Source organism: Rattus norvegicus, chromosome 14 (genome assembly GCF_021556685.1).
Source record: "Rattus norvegicus strain SHRSP/BbbUtx chromosome 14, alternate assembly SHRSP_T2T, whole genome shotgun sequence".
NCBI lineage: Eukaryota > Metazoa > Chordata > Mammalia > Rodentia > Muridae > Rattus > Rattus norvegicus.
The window spans coordinates 36,418,046-36,443,628 of record NC_141547.1 but is presented as its reverse complement, the minus strand read 5'-3'; the positions used below and the strand labels follow the sequence as shown (position 1 = coordinate 36,443,628).

At 41.8% G+C, this 25,583-nt stretch overlaps 1 protein-coding gene across 1 annotated transcript in view; it reads left to right on the top strand.

Moving 5' to 3' along the window:
- Nucleotides 1-21,251, top strand: part of Gabrb1 (gamma-aminobutyric acid type A receptor subunit beta1) — a 477,985-nt gene extending 456,734 nt beyond the window's left edge. Inside the window, 2 exon segments of the mRNA NM_012956.2 lie at nt 2,779-3,023; nt 20,466-21,251. Of these exon segments, the coding sequence (NP_037088.1) occupies nt 2,779-3,023; nt 20,466-20,810 (590 nt within the window). The 3' untranslated portion in view covers nt 20,811-21,251.
- The last annotated feature ends 4,332 nt before the right edge of the window (nt 21,252-25,583 follow it).

Below are 25,583 nucleotides of genomic sequence, written 5' to 3'. Positions count from 1 at the left end.
TACTCAGAAACATATTAGATATCACTCCAGTTTCAGAGAGACAAGGGAAAGGAGGGAAACATCACATCTGGCTTAGACAACGCATTACATCACTTCTCCTTTGAAATGACTAAGTTCATTAATTGCCCAGTGTGTCCCCTCACACATAGACTAATTGGCATATCTCCAGCCCTCTTCCACTGGCTGAGTGCAAAGTCAAGTGATCGTAGCCTCATATCAACCTGAGGATATTGTAAGTATGAATAACACAGACAAATAGTTGTTCATATTATATATGCACCTTCAACACACCAGTATAATGTGAATATAACCCTGTGTGTATGCGAAGGTAAGACTCTGGATGATAGCCAATCCAGATCAAGGAAAAATCTCACAAGTCTGTGCACTGTGGCTCTCTATACATGCCTATTCTCAGAGCAAATGACATTTACATTAAAGGTGAGAGGGGCGGAGAGACGGCACAGCAATTAAGGGCTTGTACTGCTCTTATAGAGGACATAAGCTCAGCACCCATAGGTGGCTCACAGCCAGTTGTAGAACCAGATCTAGGGGCTCCGATGCCCTTTCCAGCCTCCTTGGGCACTTGCATTCACAAAGGCAGATAATTTTTTAAGAAACCAAACATATATGAAAGATGTCTGGCATATAACGATATTTTGATCTTTAAAATATAGAACAAGACACCGTTTTTTATTGGCTATTTTATTTACATTTCAAGTGTTATCCCCCTTCACAGTTTCCCCTCCACAAATCCCTATCCCCACCCCACCCCTGCCTCTCCCACCGGCCCTCCCACCCCTGCCTTCTTAAAACATTTATTTACTACTTTCTAATTTAAAATTAAAACTAAAAGCATAAATTTGTGGCTATATAAAAGAATAGTTATTACTGTAAACACATTAGCTAGTACTATGGTAGATGAACTTTAAAGGTTTATTCAAATAAACAAGATCACTTATAAGGGAATTCTTATCAAGCCAATATGTTTGAATTAAACATATTGGATTGAACCCATTTTGCTTTTTTAAATAATATTTTTACTTATTCTTTGAAAATGTCTTGCACATACACAAAGTATTTTGATCATATCACCTCACTACCTCCCCCTTCAAGTCTCCCCAGGAACTTCCAACCCCTTTTCCCTTCTGACTTTATTGTTTATTATTATGCAAACTGTCTACCCAAGTCTAGCTTCTCTTTGTATTTCTTTTCTCTCAATCATTATTGCATCATTACCATCGCCAGTACAATACCCTCGGTTCACGGTCACACAAGCATTATTCCATTAACACTGTTTAGATCAGGCAGAGCACATGAACCATAACCAGCACTGAGTCTGTGGGTATTAACTTCTGCATCAAATCTACACACTGCTTTTTAATAAACCTTTTCCTGGCACTAGGAAATGAACTGGTTATAGGCCCTGGAAACTATAAAACCAAGGTAATATTTCAACAGCCAATACAATGCAACAAAGATCGTGTTGAATATAGAGGACACATAATGTAAATCACAAACTTCCTTAAATGTCTCTTCTTTTGGCAATGCCACACATGAATGACAAGTGAGCAGAAACTGTAAAACCAAACTGTGAGTTGAGGTTTGGTATAGATTTGTGAAGTGAAGTCAGTTACCTCAAACTGGTTACCGGCTTTGAGTCTAGCAGTGACTGCTGTGGAGATTAGGCTCACAAAGACAGATTCCAGAGGGAAATGGCTGTGGGATGGAGAAGGGGGAAAAGGAGGATGTAAGGATGCAGCTGCACAGCAGAGAGAGAAGGGAGTGGGATCCTAGGAACTTTATAAACTTTTAGCGAATTTGTGTGTGCCTGTGTGTGTGTGTGTGTTTGTGTGTGTGTGTGTGTGTTTGTGTGTGTGTGTGTGGCTGTGTGTGTGTATGTGTGTGTGGCTGTGTGTGTATGTGGTTGTGTGTGGCTGTGTGTGTGTGTGAGTGTGTGTGACTGTGTGTGTGTGTGTGTGTGGCTGTGTGTGTGTGGCTGTGTGTGTGTATATGTGTGTGTGGCTGTGTGTGTGTATGTGATTGTGTGTGGCTGTGTGTATGTATGAGTGTGTGTGACTGTGTGTGAGTGTGTGTGACTGTGTGTGTGTGTGTGGCTGTGTGTGGCTGTGTGTGTGTGGCTGTGTGTGTGTATGTGGTTGTGTGTGGCTGTGTGTGTGGCTGTGTGTGTGTGGCTGTGTGTGTGTGTGACTGTGTGTGTGAGACTGTGTGTGTGTGACTGTGTGTGTGTGACTGTGTGTATGTTTGTGTGTGTGTGTGTGTGAGAGAGAGAGAGAGAGAGACAGAGACAGAGACAGAGACAGAGACAGAGACAGAGAGAGAGGTCAGAAAATAGCTTTCCAAGGTGGTCCTCACCTTTCACCTTGTGGGATTTTGTTCTGCCTTTTCACAGCTTTTTTCTTCCTAGACATAGATATAGATACAGATACAGATACAGATATAGATATAGATATAGATATAGGCATAGATATAGATGATATAGATAAATATAGATGAAGCATGTATATAAGCATATAGATGTGCTTATTTTAAAACCATCATCAGCCCTCCATTCTCTGTGCACTCAATGCCATGCCTTAGTAATAGAATCTAGAGAAAGCCCGTCGTTTCATCTTGAAACGTATGCACTTTAGTCCAGTGGTTCATCACGCTACTGCCATCATGGCAATACACCATGAAGGGGCAGCGTTATCTTCTTGGCTTTGGAAAGCACAGCTTCACAAAGGTGCCCGCAGCTGAGCATCCATTTTCTGCCCCCAGGAATCACCACGGTGCTGACCATGACAACCATCAGTACTCACCTCAGGGAGACTCTGCCAAAGATCCCTTACGTCAAAGCGATTGATATCTATCTCATGGGTTGTTTTGTGTTCGTGTTCCTGGCTCTACTGGAGTACGCCTTTGTAAATTACATTTTCTTCGGAAAAGGCCCTCAGAAAAAAGGAGCGAGCAAACAAGACCAGAGTGCCAATGAAAAGAACAAACTGGAGATGAACAAAGTCCAGGTAACGCACTGTAAATTGCTAATATCACTATTATCTTTATCAATGAAGGGCTGCCCTGGAATATTCTTAACAGAAAAACACATTTATGAACCATTATTTGTTGTTATGAAGACGAAGCCATCTCCTCAGGATACAGATTTGAGAATATTTGACTGAGGAAAATTATTAGTTAGCATGATTGTAGCAAAACAGCTGAAGCAGGCTGATGTTATAAAGACAAGGAGTTTGTTTGCACACCGTTTTGGAGGCTGCAAGTTGGAACAGCATGCTACTGACTTTGCCACTATGGTTGTTGATAAGTTATATGTGGGGCAAAGTGACTTTGTCACAAAGCAGAAATCCAGACAGAAATGTGGGGCTCTCTGAGCCTCTTCCTAGAACAGCGTCTACAATTAGCTAGCCACCTCTCACTAAGCTATGAGTCTTGAAGATCTACCTCCCAACACTGTCACACTGAGAAGACAGTTTCCCACACTTGGAGATCCTGGGGGAGGCACAAAACCCATACCTCAGCTAGAGTGTATCCCTGTGTCTGAGCTCAGCCGCAAGTCCCCTGGGCTTCATTCTAAGTTGTTCGTGAAATTACATGTGGAAGGATAATGTGGACGCTGCTCGGCAAACAGTGGAGAGGTAGCTGACTTAACCCTCAGTAGAACCAAAGGTATTCCTAGTGTGGTTAAGCCACGAGCTCAGATTCAACCAGGAAAGCAGTTGAGTGTGCACTTTACAAGTACTTCTCAGAGAGAGAGAGAGAGAGAGAGAGAGAGAGAGAGAGAGAGAGAGAGAAACCCAAATGTGCTGCCAAAATTAAAATACAAAGTGTTTTAAATTAAGGCAAAAGTAGTTTGTATCAAACTCACTTATAGACTGGAGTCATGAAAACCGGCAATTTTTTAATGCTGCTTAAAGACTTTAGTGACTGAAGAGGAGCGAAAGACAGGAAAGCCCTGGCCTTCAGAGAAGAGTGAATTGCACTTTGAGAACCACAGGCCATGAGGTGCCCAGTTTTTCACAGCAGCATGTCAGCAGGAAACTGCAGATTTCTTGGCTGGATGAGTCAAAGCAATAGATGCCAATACTTCCAGGATACCTGAAATTTCAGGAAGAATACAGTAGCCAATGCTCAAACTCTGAGAATAAACTTCCTCCGAATGTCCAGGGAAGAGGCCAAGAAACTAAGATGGCCATTTGATGGTTAGTACTGTTAGCTTGACAGGATAAACACTCACCTGAGACACAAGCTTCCAAATGCACTTGAGAGGAAGTGTTTGGTTTGGTTTTGCCTTTGGTGTTCCTGTGAGGGATTACCTCAGGTTATTTGGGGTTGTGTTAGTGGAAGACTTGTCCTACAGAGCATAGCACCATTCTCTGGATTAGGTCCTGGACTGCGTTTTTAAAAAAGCAGCTGGTTGAGAGAGGGAATCCATTGCTCTCTAGTTCCTGACTGTGAATGAAATAGGACTGCTAGCTTCTCTCTCAGAGACTTTTTGACCACAATGGACAATACTCTTAAATTGTGAAACCAAGTAAACACTTTCTCCCTTTAGCTGCTTTCTTAAGTTCTGTAAGCAACAGAAAATGTCACAAAGGGAAATATGACTAAGGCCTCAGAGGAAAAAAGAACAAAAACAAAAACAAAATCAGGTTTCAACTGTTTTCCACAATGTGGAATTCAGCATCTGGACTTAGGGTTTATTTCTAACCCATACATGTAGGAAATGTAATGAGTTTTCTATTAAATTCTCAAAATGACCTACACAGTGTAATACTACTCCACTACCAAAAACAATGACTTTTTGAAATTCATAGGCAAATGGATGGAACTGGAAAATATCATCCTGAGTGAGGTAACCCAATCACAGAAAAACACATGGTATGCACTCATTGATAAGTGGATATTAGCCCAAATGCTTGAATTACCCTAGATGCACAGAACACATGAAACTCAAGAAGGATGACCAAAATGTGAATGCTTCACTCCTTCTTTAAAAGGGAAACAAGAATACCCTTGGCAGGGAATAGGGAGGCAAAGTTTAGAACAGAGGCAGAAGGAACACCCATTCAGAGCCTGCCCCACATGTGTCCCATACATATACAGCCACCAAACTAAGTAAGATGGATGAAGCAAAGAAGTGCAGGCTGACAGGAACCGGATGTAGATCTCTCCTGAGAGACACAGCCAGAATACGACAAATACATAGGCGAATGGCAGCAGCAAACCACTGAACTGAGAACGGGACCTCGTTGAAGGAATCAGAGAAAGGACTGAAAGAGCTTGAAGGGGCTTGAGATCCCATATGAACAACAAAGCCAAGCAACCAGAGCTTCCAGGGACTAAGCCACTACCTAAAGACTATACATGGACTGACCCTGGACTCTGACCTCATAGGTAGCGATGAATATCCTAGTAAGAGCACCAGTGGAAGGGGAAGCCCTGGGTCCTGCCAAGACTGAACCCCCAGTGAACAAGATTGTTGGGGGGAGGGTGGTAATGGGGGGAGGATGGGGAGGGGAACACCCATATAGAAGGGGAGGAGGAGGGGTTAGGGGGATGTTGGCCTGGAAACTGGGAAAGGGAATAACACTCGAAATGTAAATAAGAAATACCCAGGTTAATAAAGATGGGGGAAAAAAAGAAAGCAAAAAAAAAATTCTCAAAATGATCCTAATTTAGGAATAAAGTTTATGTCATAAGAATAAGGAAAAAATCTGAAGTAGACCCAATCTAACAATACATAAAACCGAGTTTCCAGCTATTCTGGGTAATATATTAGTGATTAAAGTTCCTAAAAAATCAAAACCCAAAATTCTCCAGGGATAATAACAGCCCAGAGTCTCTCTAACATGTCATTCCAAATATTTGGTCCATAGTAAAATATTAACATGCCTGAGCAGAAACAGGAAAGTGATGTCACAACCAAGAGAATATAACTTTATGAATCTCAAATGTTGACCTGAAAATTTATCACTATAGAATAACTATAATTAATATATTTTAAAGTCTGTAGGAAGTAGAAATACCAGTCTAGAACTGAAAGCAACCAAAATATTCTGAAATAGAAGAGAGATTAGACGAGGTATAGGACATTCATACCATAAATACTATTTCGGTTAAGGTTTCTACTGCTGTGATAAAACACCATGACCAAAAGCAACTTGGAGAGGAAGGGGCTCATTTCAGCTTACATGTCCCAATTGAAAGCATGAAAGAAAATGGATGTAAGTCACGGGCTTGAACATGGCATTCGATGGACTAATATTGCAGTCCGTGGTGTAGAAGGGATTAGTTCCAGTTCCATCACTCTGCTTCTTACAAAGCTCACCGGCCTTTGGAGATGCCTGAACTGGAACCACAATTCTGCTTGTACTTACTTCCTCTGTTCACTGTCCCCAAGGAACCCTACACTTCTGCTGTCGGACTGCCATAGTAGCATGTGTTGGTATCATTGTTCGTTAGCATCTTTCTCTTGTTAGACTAATTTTCCATGAGAGACAACAGGGCTTTGTCTAGTGTATTTACTATTCTTTCCTCAATGGCTACAATGGGGTAGAACTGGAATAAGGATGTCTTTAGGGAGTGAATGAGTATCAGACAAACCTTCTCCATTAAAGTTTTTAGAGCTCATTTAAGTTATTGACTGACATGTCATTATGCTTTATAAATTCTTACATCCTCATATGAAATGAGAAAAGGAGACAGTAGCTTCTATCCAATGCTGTCTTACTGTTCCTTTTTTTTTCATTTGGTGTGTGTGTGTGTGTGTGTGTGTGTGTGTGTGTGTGTGTGTGTGTGTGTGTTGCTAGGTATTGAACTCCGGGGCCTCTTGCACATTAGGTAGTGAAATCACTGATTAATAATGTTTTTTATTAAACATGTTATGAGAAACTGTGGTATTCATTATAAATCATCTCGCCGTATACTGTTGAAAATAACCTTCAAAATGATTAGGGCTAAGATTTTACTGACTCCTCCAAACGTAGACGGAATGAGAAGTGAACAGTGTCCTAGTTAGGGCTACTACTGCTGGGATGAAACATCATGTTCTAAAGTAACTTGGGAAGGAAAGTAATTCTTTGGCCTAAACAGCAGTATTCATCCTCCAAGGGAGTAAGGACAGGAACTCAAGCAGGACAGGAACCTGGAGGCAGGAGCTGATGCAGAGGCCAGGGCATGCGCTGCTTACTGGCTTGTTCCCCCTGGCTTGCTCCCCCTGCTTTTTGTATAGAACCTGGGCCACCTGCCCGGGGAAGGCACCACCAGCAATGGGCGAGCCCTCCCCATTGATCACCAATTAAGAAGATATCCTACCTAGTTTTTATGGAGGCATTTCCTTAATTGAAGTTTCTTCCTCTTAGATGACATTAGCTTGTGTCAGGTTAACATAAAACTACCCAGCACTCAGTGTCACACCATCTCATGCCACTTAACATGATCCTGCAAAGGCCTGGATTTGAAAGATCCTGACCTCATCATCTTCTGAGCCCCTGGGAATGTGTCCAACAAGAAGTTTCATCTGCCCAGCATTTCCTCTCCAGAAGGTGAATAATGTCACCTTTGCCATTTCCAAAACTGCCACCCTGTGGTTAAATTCAAATTTATAGAAATTATTCTATTTCCCCTTAATATTCTGGCTGAGTAATCTTATTCTTTCCTATGAGATGCTTGTAAAAAGTCAAACGTAATTGCTATGTGTCTAGTCTCCTAGACTTTTCATTTAAAGGGGCTCTAGGATTTGCCTTGGTGTCATGGAGTATGGAGGGACATTGTTCATTATTGCACATTACTTTTGATGGCCTCAGCTGACCAGTTAGGTCAAGGGACAGCCGAACCGACACCTCGGAAGTTCAGGCCCTGTATTGACTTATACTTCCACCAGCTGCACTGAAACATTTTTTATATGAGTGCAGATGCCGAATCTAGACATTATGAGAGTTTCAATCTCCAAGGTGATAAAGACTGTAGATTCATGAGCCCCTTGGGCGCCATTCGAAGCTGGGGATGGTGTTTAGAGTTTTGAAAGACAGATTTCACAGCAAAACAAGACTTTAAGCAAGCTGCCTCTGGGATGCCTTCATACTAACCTAGAACTTTTTAGTTGTGTATACTGGCCACAGTGTCTGCTGTGTGAGAATAAATAAAAGGGATGACATGAACACAGGGGTAGTTGGTGACCAGACACTACAGAAAGTCATTATAAATCATGAAGAACACTGGGAGAATCTATGAAAGATTCATAGCCAATTGAAATTGCAACCCCAAAGGTTAGGATGAGGACTTTTCTTTCTGTAATTAGATATAAGTTCTGTGATAGAACCTCTCCTCCCGAATTTCTATCCTTTGTGGTAAATCATCCAAACACGGCCAGAGAGTTTTCTGCATGTGAAGGAAGCTGTGTGCTGGGCTGAGTTCCATTCAGAGGTATGCAGCTCACGCTTACGTCAGAAACATACTGCTGGCCTTGGACCTCAGTGTTCCTCAGCATCTCCCTCCAAGGTGGCCGGAAAAGGAACTCTATCTTTGACGAAATTGATTGTGCTGATTTAGCAGCTTGAAATCCACCGTTTCCACTGACACAAGCCTGTGATGTTTCCTCATGAACTGTAAACTTCATACTTTCGTCGAAACCTAGTTTGATCTGCTATTTTGATCCAAGAACCTGTAGGTAGCCTCCCACTTCATCTCCTAGTCCCAGTTTTCTTTGAATTGGCATGATTTTCAGTAGATCTTTCTTTCACAGTAACCCCCAAAGCCCTAGCTTTATCACATCAAGATCTATAATCCCAGCCCAGCCCGTAAGTACTTTCTTTATAATGTCAAACCTAATATGGACAGCCCAAATGGGCCCTGGGTTTCAACCAATTTGTATGTAACCAACTTAGGTCACATTGTCATGTGGAATTCAATCTTTTTCATGAATTAAACAGAAAACACCAAATACTCAGGTCTGAGCAAAACACACCTATGGAGCCTAAAAGGATGCCCTCAGGCCCACTCAAGTCACATGCACAACAGAATGCCAGAGTGGTTATATCAAAGGAAAGTAAGGAAGTGAGGTGGAATCAGAAAGACCATACCAATAGACATTACCACAACCAACTAAAATCCTTGTGATGTGTGTATGAAGTGCAGGCTGGGAGGACGCTAACAACAGATGAAATGAAAGTAATTCAGATTTTCTAACACTCTTCACATTTTATTTACACACACACACACACACACACACACACACACACACACACACACACACATGCCTGTCTTGACCATTGAAACTAAAACTCAGAGAGGAGAAAGATTAAATTTGGGGCTCTTCTTTCTGTACACTTTAACTGGGTTAATCCTGTAGGTCACCTAAGATTCAGTTTTGGAAGGACCAGAAAGACACACAGCGATGATATCTTGCAATTGGTACCTGCCTATCTGAGCTAATGTTCTTTTGCGATCACTGGAAACTGTATAGAAGGGATGGAGAGATGCCCAGCAGTTAACAGAACTTAATGCTCTTGCAGAGGATCCTGGTTTGTTTTCCAGCACCCATGTGATTGCTCACAATTTTCTGTAACTCCAGGAGCCAGGGATTTGCTGCCCTTTTCTGGCGTCCTTAGACATCAGGCCTGTAAACCACAGACAGACACACAGGCAAATCCCTCATGTACATAAAATAAAAATGCATACATCTCTTTTGTGTATAGAATAGAGAGAGAGCAATGAAAACTACCTGATAGAATGTCAGTTAGTGATGGCCACTGCAGGAAAAGTGACAAGAACCTAGCATGGTAACCATCTAAAGAATACTCCAGGAGAATAAAATGGCAGGTAAAATTCCTGAGGACTCAAAAAAGGGAGTGGAAAAAAACAAAGTCAGGCACAATGGTCCACAGATGACTTCCCATCTCAGTGGTAGGGGGGATGAGTCAGAAGAATCCCAATTTTGAGGCCAGTTTGGGGTACATAGCAAGACCCTCCCTCCCCTTCTCATGCACGCACACACACACACACACACACGAAGTGCTTTGAGCAGAATTCTCAAGGGAAATATCAATGAGAAAGGTGATTGTATACATGGTATTTGGGGACTAGGATAAAAATTTTCGATTTCATTTTATGGCTTGAGAAAAAGCTAAGAAAGGCCTGAAGAGAGAAGACATCGTCTGCTTTGCATCCTACAGAATCGCCCTGGCTGCTGTGCACAGAAAAAGAACTGAAGGGCCACACTCCTAGACAAAGGAGATCAGTTATGGAGCTATGGGCCATTGTAGAGGGAGGTGGTCAGATTCTAGACGTATTTAAGTACAGCCATTTGCACTTGCTCATACAGAGGGGGAGAAAGATGTGGAAAGAAACTCAAAATGATGTTTCTCCCTGAAGAAAATTGTCAGTAACTTCACTTTGTCTTCATCATTGTTTCTATTCATTAACATATTTAATATATTTATATATTTATTTATACAAATATATGTAATATAATTATATTTTAAAGTATATTTAAAATGTGTATCTTTGTTTGCATGTATGTAGGTTTGTGCTTAACCATCTGCCCTTTCTCAAAATGATAATAAAGTATTTGTTTCTGCTAGTAGTTATCAGAACATGAGAGGAAATGTACAAACGGTGAGCAAAGCTGCCAACATCCCCAAACCCAGACCCCCAAAAAAGAGTCCAGGCCACAGGATCAGATGTGAGAGACACAGTGAATGCAGGTGATATGGGTAGAGCCTGAAAACGAGGTCCATTCTAGGAGAGAGGGAAGTGCACAGAGGCTGTGGCCCTCCAGGCTATCTGTGGCAATGTACAGAGACCACTATTCATATGAGACAGCTTCGTCAAATAGACTGTGGGATTCCCAGGGACAGAGTTGGCTAATTCCGCAGCCAGTATCACCTTATGTATTCCCTGCCTGGTAGTTCAGAATCATTTAGTATATATGAATCTTTTTGAGTCGGCCAGCAAGAAAGAAATAACACACTGCCTGAAACATGAATTGAGCCTGAAGGTACACCTCAAGAAGGCTTTAAAACCGCCACTGCCAACGAGATTGTATTTTACTTCAATTGCACTGGATTGAGTTCTGCTATGTTTGTATATTGAAAATATTCAGTGTGGTTAAATTCAGCAAGTGGTAACATTTTTTTAAACAAAGGGGTGGGGGGTGATGAAGGCAGAGAGAAAGAATAACATGGAGGCCAAGCCAAGATAGAAGTTGGCACATTTGCTTCATGTTTCTCTTGAGGGAGACAACTTGCTGGTTCCTGGATCCCTGTCCTTTTTAGATCCACCCTCAGAATTTTTGTACATACCATTTCCATCTATCAGGATTTTTCAGAAAAACAGAACCAACAATTTACAACAAAGTTTATTTTAAGGAATTATCTTGTGCAGTTGGGGAGCTGTCAAGTCTGAATTCTGGAGAGCAAGTTTCAGGCTGGAAACTAAACTGAACTTGATCCCAAATCTTTAGAACATTCTGGAATCATAAACTCAGTTCTGAGGCACACTTCCTTCTCTACTAATCCTGCATTTGCTCTAAAAATCTACCAGATAGATAGATGATTGATAGATAGATAGATAGATAAATAGATGATAGATAGATAGATAGATAGATAGATAGATAGATAGATAGATAGATAGATGATAGATGGATAGATAGAGCTAGAGAGAAAGAGAGAGATCTATAAATGATACATGATAGTTCTGTTTTCTTTATATTGATTTTAAAGAGATGGATGCTAGGAGAAGAAGGCATTGCTTGTTATACTCCTTGAAAAAGTAAGCATGTGAGCCCCACTACTTTAAGAACCTTGTCTGCTTTGTTCACCACTGTCTTCCCAGATTAGAATTCACAACCAAAGTGTTTACAAGCCCTGTTCCAAAGGAAGGATGGAGAGAGGTCAACAACCCGAAGCCAGCTAATCAATCCTCCTACGGCTTTCCTTCATACGGGTGCCTTTCCATTTGTTTATAGCCAGCTGCTACCAAGGCCAGCTAACATGCTCATCTGGGAGGAAGATGATGGAAAGGCTCAGAGTCACAAGGAGGAAAGCACAAAGGGGGCATTTGAAAAGAGCACTGAGTGCCCATATTTAACAGAGGTCACCCTGTTTGTCCAGTAAAAGATTTACTTGGTTCAAGGAGAGAGAGCTTTGTGTTTGTGTAGACGAGTATAATTGTAAGGGTTTTATTCATTGAGATCTTCCCATCTCTAAAATAAGGGACATATTGTCCTATAGCCACATCTAGCACAGTGCCTAAAGCCCATCAGGCACTCCATAAACATTTGCTGAATAGGTGGGCACGGGGGTGGGGGAGGGATGAACAAGTGAGCACTTTAAATGTTTATCCATGTTCATCATAGAATTCCCTCCTGCCCGTCCCAAAAATGTGAAGGGACAGCTTTGGAGTTGCCTGTCTACAGCCCACCCTCCCACCCTTTATTCACCACGTGTCTTAGTTAGGGTTTTACTGCTGTGAACAGACACCATAACCAAGGCAACTCTTATAAGGACATTTAACTGGGGCTGGCTTACAGGGTCAGAGGTTCAGTCCATTATCATCAAGGCAGGAGCATGGCAGCGTCCAGGCAGGCATGGTGCAGGAAGAGCTGAGTTCTACATCTTCATCTGAAGGCTGCTAGTGGAAGACTGACGTCTAGGAAGCTAGGATGAGGGTCTTAAAGCCCACGCCCACAGTGACACACCTATTCCAACAAGGCCACACCTACTCCAACAGGGCCACACCTCCTAATAGTGCCACCCATTGGGCTGAGCATACAAACCATCACACTCTGCTTTTAGACAATCCATCTGCACTGGAGGAAAGAGCAATTCCTTACATGTCCTCCTGAAGCCCCCATTCACAATGTTCATTTTCTACAGATTTAGAGTCAATGATGCTGTAATGTATGACAAAAATCAGTAATGGTTTTGTTCAGGAATACAGGTACTACGATCAGCTGTCCCCTCATTATCAGACCCATCTCGAAGTCACTGGAATCCATGAGCAACCACAGTCCTTACCCACAAGTGTGTTGGGGTGCAGATCCTTCACCTTGCACCCTCAGCATGAACAAATCAAAGGGAGGGGAAACTCAGATGCTACAGAGCCATGGCCACCCACTTCTTTGTAAATATGCCGGGTGCATGGACAGTGCTGATCGCTAACTAGAGATGGGAAGCTGGGTGTGATCCTGACTCATTTGTGCCTGGAAATTAATGCAGGAAGGAATACCCTTCTTTTAGGGGGACGTGAACGGTGGAGTATAGTCATCCTACAGAGCAATTATGTCACCACCAGCAATGCTGTAGAACAGCTAACGGTCCACACTCCATAAAGGTCCGTCATGTCTACATTCTCTTTTGCTTTAATTCCATCTGCCTCGAGGTTTAAATTACTTATTATCTAAGTCATGCTTCACTTAGATGTCGATCCCTCATTAACGAGGCAGTACAGATGAGGCAAGGCATAACATGCCTTCTTGGTATGTCTAAAGATGTGAAATAAAAACCATTTTCCTTGCAGCTCTTATTTTGGGAGAAGCTGCATCAGTGCTGCAAACATAGGCCATCTAGCACACACACACACACACACACACACACATAGAGATGCACACATGCATGCACACACATGCACACACAGGGGCATATACACACACAGAGGCATACACACACACAGAGGTGCACACATGCATGCACACACATGCACGCACAGGGCCATATATACACACAGAGGCATACACACACACACACATACACAGACATACACACATACACACACAGAAGCATACACACACACATATAGGTATACACACACAGAGATGCACACATGCATGCACACACATGCACACACAGGGGTATATACACACACAGAGGCATACACACACACAGATGCACACATGCATGCACACACATGCACACAGGGGCATATACACACACAGAGGCATACACACACATACACAGACATACACACATACACACACACATAAGCATACACACACAGAGATGCACACATGCATGCACACACATGCACACAGGGGCATATACACACACAGAGGCATACACACATACACACACACACAGACATACACACACACCATATTACACACAGGCATGCACATGCAAAGTCTGTAACATCAGCTTTTACAATAACCCTATTCTAGTAAGGAAAGTTACTGGAAGTATAAAAGGTTTCTTATATGGATCTTCTTAAATGTTCTGCAAAAAGAACACTGCACTGCTGATTTAATAATTGAACAATGAGTTCAACATTCATAGAAAGTTCAAGAGCTAGATTCATTCTTTACATGTCAAAATACCACTTGAAACTATGGTTTTTAACAACGATACAGTAACTAACTAAGCATAGTTAGTTTCTGAGATTTCTTTATTTATCAATAATTATGTATTTATTATTTATTACACAAAGTAATAAATCTCACAAAGTCCTTAAACATCTGTGTGTATGCACTAACTTAAGAAAAATATAACAAGACACATCCTGACACCAGCTTAATGAGGACTGCACGCATCCCTGGATTGTTCTAGTGTCTTTAAGCTTATCTAGCTGCTCATAATCATTAAACTACACAATGTATACAATTAGATGAAGAATTCAATTTTATGAGTTTTGAGTTACATAATATTTGTAACATATTATGTTGCAGTGTTATACTCCATAATCAAAGAGAAACACATCTCTTATGTTCATATTCATACACATACCTTAGTTTCAGTCACATTGTTCTAGCCATCTCCACATAGACAATTACACACTGGCCAAATACCACTGAGCTGCCTAATCTTTGACACAACTTGAAACAAAATATTCCACTTTTTCCTTTATCCCTCAGACCCTCCCCACAATGAACTCCCCATGTCTTCTAATGACCATCTAAACTTCTCAAACAAGCTAAACATTTTCAGACAGTCTTAACTTTACCTTATAAATAATAACGATCAAGTCAGTTCTGGATTTTGATGCTCCGTCATAGATCTTTCTGTGAAATCATTCTTCCTTTCCCTTCTATAGTACTGCCCTTGTCCTGGCCCACCTCACCCTCCCCTGGTACTTCTATACCTCCAAATGAGAAATAGGATTTATACTTAAGAATAAATATTAATACTTATAAAGGACAAATAAGAAGGGGGAGCATGACATAATGCATTTGTTTGGACCGAAGAACATCTCTACAGGACAAAGTCAATGTTAGACATCAAATACAAAGCTAGATACTAGGGTTCTCTGGGCAAGATTGCCTTCTGGCAACATGGAGGTACGTGTTGTGATATCATTTTTAGAAACCTGTTCCTTTCCAGTGCTCACCTCTCCCTAACTGCATTCAACTATGTTTAGTCGCCTACCTCTACCCCTTTGTGCTTCTTGGCCTTTTTAGCAACATGGATTTGTAAATTCCACTCTAAAATAAAAGTTGGTGGTAAGGTTGTGTGTGGTAAGGATTCTGTGAGCAGTGTATATCCTGCACACACTATCAAACACAGTAGCAGGCAAGCACATGTTTGGATAAAGCACTTGAATTTACTATTATCAAGAAAGATATAAAATACACAAAGAAAGGGGGATTTAAATTCCACTCTGGAGATAAGAGGTTCATTTGGTTAAGCTGTAAAGAAGAGACAAACAATATTCAATATCGTTTCGATGTTCGTTTCTCCACCTTTGCTGGTTCACTTGGCCTTTCTGAGACTCAGTTTTACTGTTTGCAGAACTTGGATGATCTAAAGCACTTCAGGGCACTCTACTAAAAGTAATTGATAAGCTACGGAGTATGGCTTAAATATGTTAGCTATTAACAAAAGTAAATAAAGTCCCCCAAATAAACAAAGCAATGTACAGGGCTAGGCCACAGTGGGCATCGTACTTAGTAAGAATGGAACAAAACACTTATTATAGTAACACAAAATGAGAGAAAAAGAGCTGCAGGCCAAATCCAGCCACAGCTTCTCTTCATTGTCAACTCAATATTTAGAGCTATCAACGACATCACGAAATTCACCGCTGGGTGGTGCAAAATCCAGGTAGAAAGACACAAGCTTTAAATCAAAGGATGGGCTCTAAATCAAAGAAGGATGGGCTCTCATCTTGGCTCTTAAACTAACTAAACATTACTCTGTTAATAATTCTAAAGATCGGGCTGGAGAGATGGCTCAGCAGCTAAGAGCACTGACTGCTCTTCCAGAGGTCCTGAGTTCAATTCCCAGCGACCACATGGTGGCTCACAACCATCTGTAATGAGATCTGATGCCCTCTTCTGGTGTATCTGAAGACAGCTACAGTGTATTCACATGCATAAAATAAATAAATAAATCTTTAAAAAAATAAATAATTCTAAAGGTCAGCTTCCTTATCTGTAAAATGAAGGTGGCTTAGCATGTAAACCTCTTTAAGTAGAGTTGTAGGCACACACAAATAACATAGATAAAACATGCCCCATTCTTCCAGACACACGGTAGACACTATAAACTGTACTGTAGGAACCACCTTTGTATGTCATTTTCCTCCACTGTTTTTATTCCCTTCTTCTTCACCAGGCTCTTTTGCCCCCCTGCCTATATCTGTCCTCCCAACAGGGGTTCACTGAGATTAATCTCACTTGGAAGCATATACCTTAAGTCAAGCACACTAACTTTAAACGCAGATGTCTCATGTCCTCTGAAGCCTGTCAAATTGATGGGCCAGTAAGCAGGATATGTCCTTCATGGTCTCTATTCTAGTTTCCACCTCCAGGTTCCTGCTCAGTTCCTTACCTTAATTTCCCTCATGATGAATTGTAAACTGAAATAAACCCTTCCCCCAAACCCTGAAGTTACTTTACCATAGCAACAAAAAGCAAACTAGTACAGAAGTCAGTACCAGAGAGTCAGGTGCTGGAGTACCAGACCTAATCATAATCATGTTGGGGTTTTTAATGGGGTAGATGATTATTTTTGGAACTGTGGCTTTGAAAAGGCATTGAATATTTAGTTCAACCAACTAGTGGGGTTGTTCTGCAGGAGCTTAGAAGATAAGAGTGTTGAAAACAAATGCAAAAGATGAAGGCTTGACTTGGGAAATGTCAGAGACAAGTAAGTAAAGACTAACAGGGCTGTTCAGATTATATCTTTGAGTAGAGAATTTCTTGTCAGCTGGTGCTGAAGAAGAAGCTGGAATTATCAAGAGACCAGAAACGCTTTCTTTGTGAGGATAATGGGTGTGGTTAGCTGGGGCTGAGAAATCAGCTTTAATTAAGAAAAGACCAGATTATTTATGGTAAAATCATCAAGGGAGTCTATCACCCAGAGGCTGTGGTTGATGCTGTGGTGCATGTTGGCAGTGTGCAAGAGTCCCCACATGTTTGTTATGGGTTTGGGGGCATGCAAGTTGCAGGATTGAAGGAGAGTCATGGAGAGAAGCTGAGGCTTGTCTCTGTGAGTGGTCAGAATGGGCTGGCGACGCCACTGGTAAAGACAAGCACCTCAGTAGCACTGGAAACCCAAGGACTGAAAGGGTAGTGGAGAGAATCTGAGCGTTGGCATCATGTGGCAAATTTGGACACCATAAAGAGAGGCTAGGAGAGGCCATTGGAAAGTGCAGCCTTGGCTCTCCAGTACGTCATAGATGCCAGGCCCATGTGATATCCACAAAGGATAGCAGCAGATATGGCATGAACAAGCTTGACCCTGTTAGATAGGCTATGTGAACAGCTGTGACATGGAAAGAAGCACCAGGAAAGAGGAGCCACCTAAGCCTTTATAGCCCAGAGAATTGTGAGTCCCAGACATGGGACTTTGACCTAGTTATAATGTTAGAATTTGGTTTTGCTCTCATTTTATTGACTATGCCTTGGTTTTTCCCATAAGAAATATTGGTTTGGTGAGGTTGGAAGGGAAGGTTGGGTTGTGGGGGGACTTGATTTTGTTTCGTTTTAGTTTGGTTTGGTTTATAATTTTATGGAAAACCCATAGTTGAGAGACTTTAGATTTGTAAGGAATTTTAAAAGCAAACTTGGGTCTTAAAATGTTTAAATGCTCCAAGAATCTGGGACTTGCAGAGTTATGTTTTCTATTGTGATATTAACAAGAGATCTTGGGAATATACAGGAAAGGGAAGGTTACTGGTTTAATAGAGATTTGTCTGTCAGATTGACAGGGGGTCAATTGTGCTGGTTAGTTTTCCATCAGCTTTGAGCCAGCTGAAGTCATCTGCAAAGAGCAAAGCTCAACTGAGAAAATGCCTCCTCAGATTGGCCTGTAGGCAAGTCTGTAGCAAGCATTTTCTTGATAAATGATTGATGTGGGAGGTCTTAACCCACTGTGGATTAAGACCACTGTACTACCCCTGGATTATATTAAGAAAAAGTGAACAGAGAGAGAGATGGGGACAAAGCCAGTAAGCAGCACTCCTCCTTCAATTCCTGGCTCCAGTCCTGCCCTATTCCTACTCTGATTTCTCTCCATGATGGGTTGTAACTTGGGAGTTGTAAGATTAAATAAGTCCTTTCCTCCTCCAGGCTATCTTGGGTCATGGTGTTTTATTGCAGCAGCAGAAAGCAAACAAGCACAAAAAACATGTGCTGGTTACGTTTTATTGCCAATTTGACACAACCTAGAATCACCTAGAAGAAGAAACAACAGAAGAATTGGCCAATTTAGACAGGCCTGTATTCCTGTCTGTGAGGGGATTGTATTGTCTTGATAGTTCTTGCCAAATGGCCTGGTCCACTGTGGATAACACCATGCCTAGGCATATGGGCCTCAGCTGTATAAGAAACCTAGCTGAGTAAGGCAGAAAGAGCCATCAATCAGTTTCCCCATCATTCTTGTCTCCAAGTTCCTCCTTGAGTCCCTGTCCCGACTTCCCTCAATGATGTACTACTCATCATTATAACCATTACAGTGTAAATTAAATAAACCCTTCCCTTCCCAAGTAGTTTTGGTCAAAATATTTTTTAACAATGTCTTAAGTATGGTTTATTGCTGCAATAAAACACCAGGACCAAAATGCAAGTTGAACAAGAAAGGGTTTACTCAGTTTACACTTCTATATTGCTGTTCATCACCAAAGGAAGTCAGGACAGGAATCTGGAGGCAGGAGCTAATGAAGAGGCCATGGAAGGGTGCTGCTTACTGTCTTACTCCCTGTCTTACTTGCTCAGCCTTCCTTCTTATAGAACCTACAACCACCAGCTCAGGGATGGCACCACCCACAATAGACTGAGTCCTGCCCCATCAACCACTAATTAGAAAATGCCTTACAGCTGGACCTTATGGAGGCATTTTCTCAATTGAAGTTTCTTCCTTCCAGATGACTGTAGTTTAGTGTTTCAAGTTGATTTAAAACTAGCCAGCAAAAGAAATCAACTTAGAGCAAGATAGGTAGTGAAAGATAGAAGATAAATAATAATAGATGGTGATGGTGATCATGATGGTGGTGGTGGGGATGGAGATAGATGGATGATGGGTGGGTATGATGGAGGTAACATAGGTATTTCATAGATGGAAATAAATAGATAATTGATAGAATGGTAAAGAAAGAGAAATAAAATTAATAGATATAGAATAATAACATAGATAAAGGATAGATAACTAAGTGGGGGATAAGTCGTCGGAGGATGGTTTTCCATCACCTCTGATTAGTTAATAAAGAACTGATCAGCCTAAAGCTGATAAGTTAAGAGAGGATGAGACAGGATTTCTGTGCATGAAGAGAGAAAGAGAGTGGCTCATGTGGGAAGGAGGTGGTCACCATGAGAGACTGGCTCTGAGCTGAAGCAGCCAGGGCAAGGCTAAGATGACAAGTTAGGGGTCGGTGGCTGGGAAGTAGGCAGCCATAGGGGGTTGGAAGAGAGGATTATCTGCCTGGCTATGCTCCTTAAAGCTTGTTAGTAAAGACAAAGTCTCCATGCCATTTTGGGGGAGGTAAAAGGGGTAATAGAAATTACTGTACAGTATGTAATTAATAGAGATAAGTTGACAGATGATAAGTAGATAGAAGACAAAAACAGATAATTGGTAGATCAGTGATAGGTAGATAGATGACAGAGGAAATTGATGATTGATATAGACAGATGATAGAAGATAGACAAATGATAGATAAGAAATAGATGACTAGTAAATGCAAGCTGACAGTTGATAGGCAAATGCAGAGAAGGTAAATAGATCATTGCTGGGACAGAGAGTTCATTGATCGAAAGAGCTGATTGCTATAAATAGATGACAGAGATAGAGGATGAGTGATAGGTAGTAGAAGATAGATTAATAGATATGGTGACTGACTGACAGGTGATTGATGGGTGTAGACAGGTAATCTTCATTGTCAGTAGGCACGTGGAGCCAGTTTCCTACTGAAAGGGATCAATGTACAGGAAATGGAAAGGACCAATGTGTCCCCCTGTGACAACGACAGAACAGTGAATGACCTTGGTGAGCATCTGAGCATGTCCTCTCTGCCCTCAGGTTGATGCCCACGGCAATATTCTCCTCAGCACCCTGGAAATCAGGAATGAGACCAGTGGCTCCGAGGTGCTCACGGGTGTAAGTGACCCCAAGGCCACTATGTACTCATACGACAGCGCCAGCATCCAGTACCGCAAACCACTGAGCAGCCGTGAGGGCTTCGGACGAGGGCTGGACAGGCACGGGGTGCCCGGCAAGGGTCGCATCCGCAGACGTGCCTCTCAGCTCAAAGTGAAGATCCCTGACTTGACTGACGTGAACTCCATAGACAAGTGGTCCCGAATGTTCTTCCCCATCACATTTTCCCTTTTTAATGTCGTTTATTGGCTTTACTATGTACACTAAGTTCAGTCTCATGGTTCGGTTTAGACTCCTTTCCTCCTCGCTTGTTTTTTAACCCCACAGATTTCCAACAGTGGTAACTGCTATGGTTTTTGAGGTAAGAGATTCCGCCTTCCAGTTGGTTTTCGATCTTGTGTGTCAGTTTTTATTATCACACCATGTTTACTTCAACAACAACAACAAAAGGTATTTTTTCCTGTCTATTGTGGTCCAAGGTACCAGCTCTGTAAGAGTTCCATCAATTACTTTGTTTACAAACACAAAGAGAGGTAGGTGGGTGTTAGACATTGTTGGCAGTCATTCTTAGTTGCCCTGGATCTTACTGGATTATTTTAAAATGAAAATGTACAGTGGACCCTGCCGTCCACCTGCACTGTGTTCTGGGTAAACTGTAACCATCTCATGCTGCCAAACAATTAAATAGAAAATTTAAAAAAAAAAAAAGAAAAGAAAAAGAAAAAAAACAACTTGAGCATCTCAGAAGAATAAAGCCATTGACAAATTGCAGATTTCCAGGAAGAGAGTATATAACACTGAGAGTTCCCGTCCACTCTGAAGTTCTTCTGAACCCCTTCCAGAAAGGCTTTGGAGCTCCTTGGAAGAGGGACATTAAAGCTAGTGCTACTCACGTTTCCCCCAAACTCACCCTATTGTTTCCATCTGACAATGACTATGACTATGACTTAAAAACGGTCCTCTCTCAAACTGCCTAGATGTTCAAAGTCAACACGAGAATCCAGCCTGATCTAACTGGTAGTCAGTCACTGAGACCATTTTTCTTTACTTCTCAAGAGTAAAGAGTTTAGGGGGACAATACATAGTTTTCTTCCTGTCCGTTATAGAGAGTAGCCTTGAGTGTCCTTCATAAGCCTTGGAATCTCTTGATGACATGAAAACATGATCATTTTCCACAGTTCCTGATCCGGAGAGATGGAAAGGATATGTGGGGTACAGTTGGTAAGCGGCTTTGAAGGAGGTGGAGACCAATTTTTTTCCTTGAGAAAAAAATGCTATTTCCCTGAAGGAGGCAAGACTTACATGATATGTAAAAGGTGCCTGGGCAGTCATCTGCACTGCCAAATCTTAAGTCAAATTGTATGTATTTCTTAGCCTTCCAGAGAGCAGGGTCTAATGGCGGCGAGCTCATAGCACAGGACTCGGCCGGCACTTTTGGTTTCTGCTCTCTGAACTTCACATTTCAAGCTACAAAATGAGTGGCTCAGGAAATGCTGATCCTCCACCACAATGTCTTCTCCAAAGCCAGATTTCCAGGTTAAGAAAAGCTTTAAAGTAGCAAAAATCACAGAAAGTAAAGAAACTCGAAATGGCAAAAGACTGAGCCTTTAGCCACGCCCACCATCCTGGGAGGCGTGGACCAGAAGCATCTCCACTTGTTCATCACTGTCATTATTGCACTGCCTCATCTGATCGCGGATTATTCTGGGTCGTGGTTCTCATGACGTTCAATTCTAAACATGCTCAACAAACTACTGTTGAGTTCTTCCCATTTTATAGTATTAAAACCTCATTTTCTTTTGGTCTGAGTTGTAAAATTATATGTTTATGTGCAAGGTTGAGTGAGAGCACAAATTGACCAGCCATGGATGGAGGCCATTTCGGCACGATCCAGGCACGGGATGAGGAACTCCAGGGCTAATCAGGATGACCGGATGACTGCCTCATTTGATGCTCTGGCTCTCCTCTGAGAAGAGAAACGATGTGCAGAGTCGTGTGAGCTGCCAACGATTATAGTCACAATTGGAAATGGAAAGCTGGAATTTATATTAAGGAGCCCAAGAGGAGAATATATAATATTCATTCAGAAAGCAAGAGGAAAAGAGAAAGCTTAAATAAGTGAGTGTGGCTGGAAGTAATAACAGACATTAGTAAAAATATTAAAAATCCCACTATACCTTAAACAAAACAAAACAAAACAAAACAAAAAACCTGATCTCAGCTATTTCATGAGGAGTGCTAGGATTTTGAAGACAATTTTTTAGTTAGGTTTTCAGGTGTGTGAACATACTTCCTTCCCTAGTTGAGCTAATCTCAGAGGCCTGGGGTCACAGGGTCATCTATGTAAAGCCCTCTGCTCAGCTTCCTGCAAGCTGAGATGCTTTGCCATGGACAATCCTTGGACACAGTAGAATGTGACCCTGTCAGTAGTGGAAGCTTCCTATTACCCAAGAGCCACTAAGTAGTCAACAATTTTAAACATAGGAAGGGATATTAGGTGCCTGATGCTGAACGGAAAATTAATCGTTCTGATATCAAAGCTCTTTCAATGGCTTTCAAGAAAGAAAAACTAAACCAGAAAGTGTCTATGTACTTAGACCTTCTCATAAAAGATTGTGACTATTGATGTTTTCAGTACTGTATCCTTCTTTTTAAAAATCTAAAGTGATTTGGTTATAGTTTTAGATATAAAGCATCTTTTGCATTTAAAAAGGGGAACCACAATTTGAAGTCCTCCTACGCTTCTCGCCTTTTAAAATGTAAAATGATCAGCCTGACTCGCCCACTGGGCATAAAATGGTTAGGAGGATCACAGCCTCCATTATGCAAATATGACTAAATGGCTTTGATCTCAGAGGCAATAGACACCTGGAGTTTCTACTGCAGTGAGAAAAGAAGTCCGGGCTTGTGGGGGTCATGATATTTGTCCTATCTTCTGAACACCTCCCAGACTAATCCATTCCTCTCTGCTCCCTTCCCAAGCCAAACACTGACAGGAAACCACCTTCCTTCTCTGGTTTTCTCCCTCGCCTTTCCCAAAACGGTGTAAATAAAACATAAAAGTCACGGAACGCTCATAAATGCTCTTACATCGCCCCCATTCTCGAAAGAGTCAGATTACGTTATACAAAGGCTGCTACTTAACTATTATTGAGTTGATTTCCTTTTGCTATGAAAATAGCCATAATCCCCTGCATCACGGAACACAAGAGACTGAAAACTGCAGACGTCCTCTCTTACACCTCATTTACATCCAGAGAGCCCTATGTTTCCCAGTTGGACTGTGGGACAGATCGTGTTGAAGACTTAGCTGGCTGTGGGCACAGTAGACATTCGCGCCCTTCACTTGACAACTGTGACTGCACATAGACATCAGGTGTTCCTAGTACTTGGCAGTTCTGTGAGGCGAAGACCCAGGTGAAGGCTTATTTCTGCTTGAATGATCCAGGATTAGTACCTCAATCTCCTCTGTTGCCAAGCACCAGCAGCTAGCTGGCGAGCCTGGGTGAGCCGTGTTTGTGGATACACACATAAAGTATATCGAAGTATATCTCTATACTATATTGTGCACCACAGTCAATGATGGATTTCAAAAGTAAAAAAAGGAGTAACGGCTTTTGGGTCCAAAAAAAAAGGACTTTCCCTTAAGAAAGCCATAGAAAATTCACAAAAATTCCATCTTCCTAAACCCAATGACTATTTTATGAATATTCATTTAGAAGGGGTTTGATTACAATCTGCCAGGTTAAACAAAAAGAGAACAGGATGATCTTTCTAAAAGAAAAAAAAAATGTCTCTGAGATTTCTCATGTCCAAAATTTTGGACAGTATCTTGTCAAAGGGGTGACGTGCCACCATGTGTTTCATAAAGTATAAATCGTTTATCCTAGGAAGGGGTGAAAGGAGCTTTCAACCACTTGCTCGAGATGGTTCACTTGGCAGTTTCCAGGATGAACAGAACAGAAAAGCACCCATATATTCTTGAAAGAAAACGCAAAGGTCCAGTTGTTCATGGAATGTAGATTACTGTGTAAACTTCCTTGTAAATTCTGTACATAGTTCACTGAACTGTTCCCTGTGGTGTGCTGGTCCTCAACTTCGGGTGGATGTTTGGAAACCGGAGCACTGTAAATAACGTAAGCTTACAAAGCCCTTGCTTTTATTCATGAAGTGACATGATTAGTGATTCGGGCCCAATCCAGAATCTCTCCAGCTCTTGCCCTTTCATGCGTACCGTTGTGTGATTCTGCTGTAAGCCATAGCCAGGTGTCTGTGATCACTGCCTCATGCCTTTACCCACTGAAAGGGACAGCAGCCGCTTAGAAGGCTGCCAACCCGTGGGGCCAAAGAGTAGAGCACCAGCAGAAACCAGAACTGGGACAATCTGCTCCTCGAGCAGTCCTGAAAATAGAGAGATAGTTGTTTTCAGTCGCTGTGGCTATTTGCATCATCAAGAACTGAATTACTGATGCTGCTTAAGGGGTCAGGGAAGGAGGGGGCACTCAAATTCCACAGGGAATCCAAAGCTTCACTTGTGCCAATAGCTTTCGCTTCCAACTTCTCCTCCACTTTGTCTTATTGAATTTCTAATAAACATAAACATGCATAGGTTTGATCAGGGTGAACAGTAAATACCCAAAGGATAGGCAGGGGTACAGGTAGAGACAATAAGTGGCCTTGAGAGTGCTAGGTGTGCACACGTGAAAGATACAGAGGTATCTATGTCCTTACTCTGAAAGGCAGACAAGTGTTGGTGTGGTCTGACAGAGAAGGCGGACAAGGGTATTTAGCTTGAGAAAGGGTGTGTACGGTGTAAGCTACTTGAGTCTGAAGAACCTGGAAACTCAATGTTTGCAAATATTACTCCCTCCGAGTTTTCCGAGTTCTTTAGAAAGTCCCCAGGATGTGGGCCGTGGCAAACCGGCAGTCCCAGAGAGGGTGATGGCACCAACAGACATTCAGAATATCCAAGCAATTGAAAACACAGATTGGTTTCTTAGTGTTAGAAGGAAAGGTGTCCTCCTTGCAGGTAAGATTCTT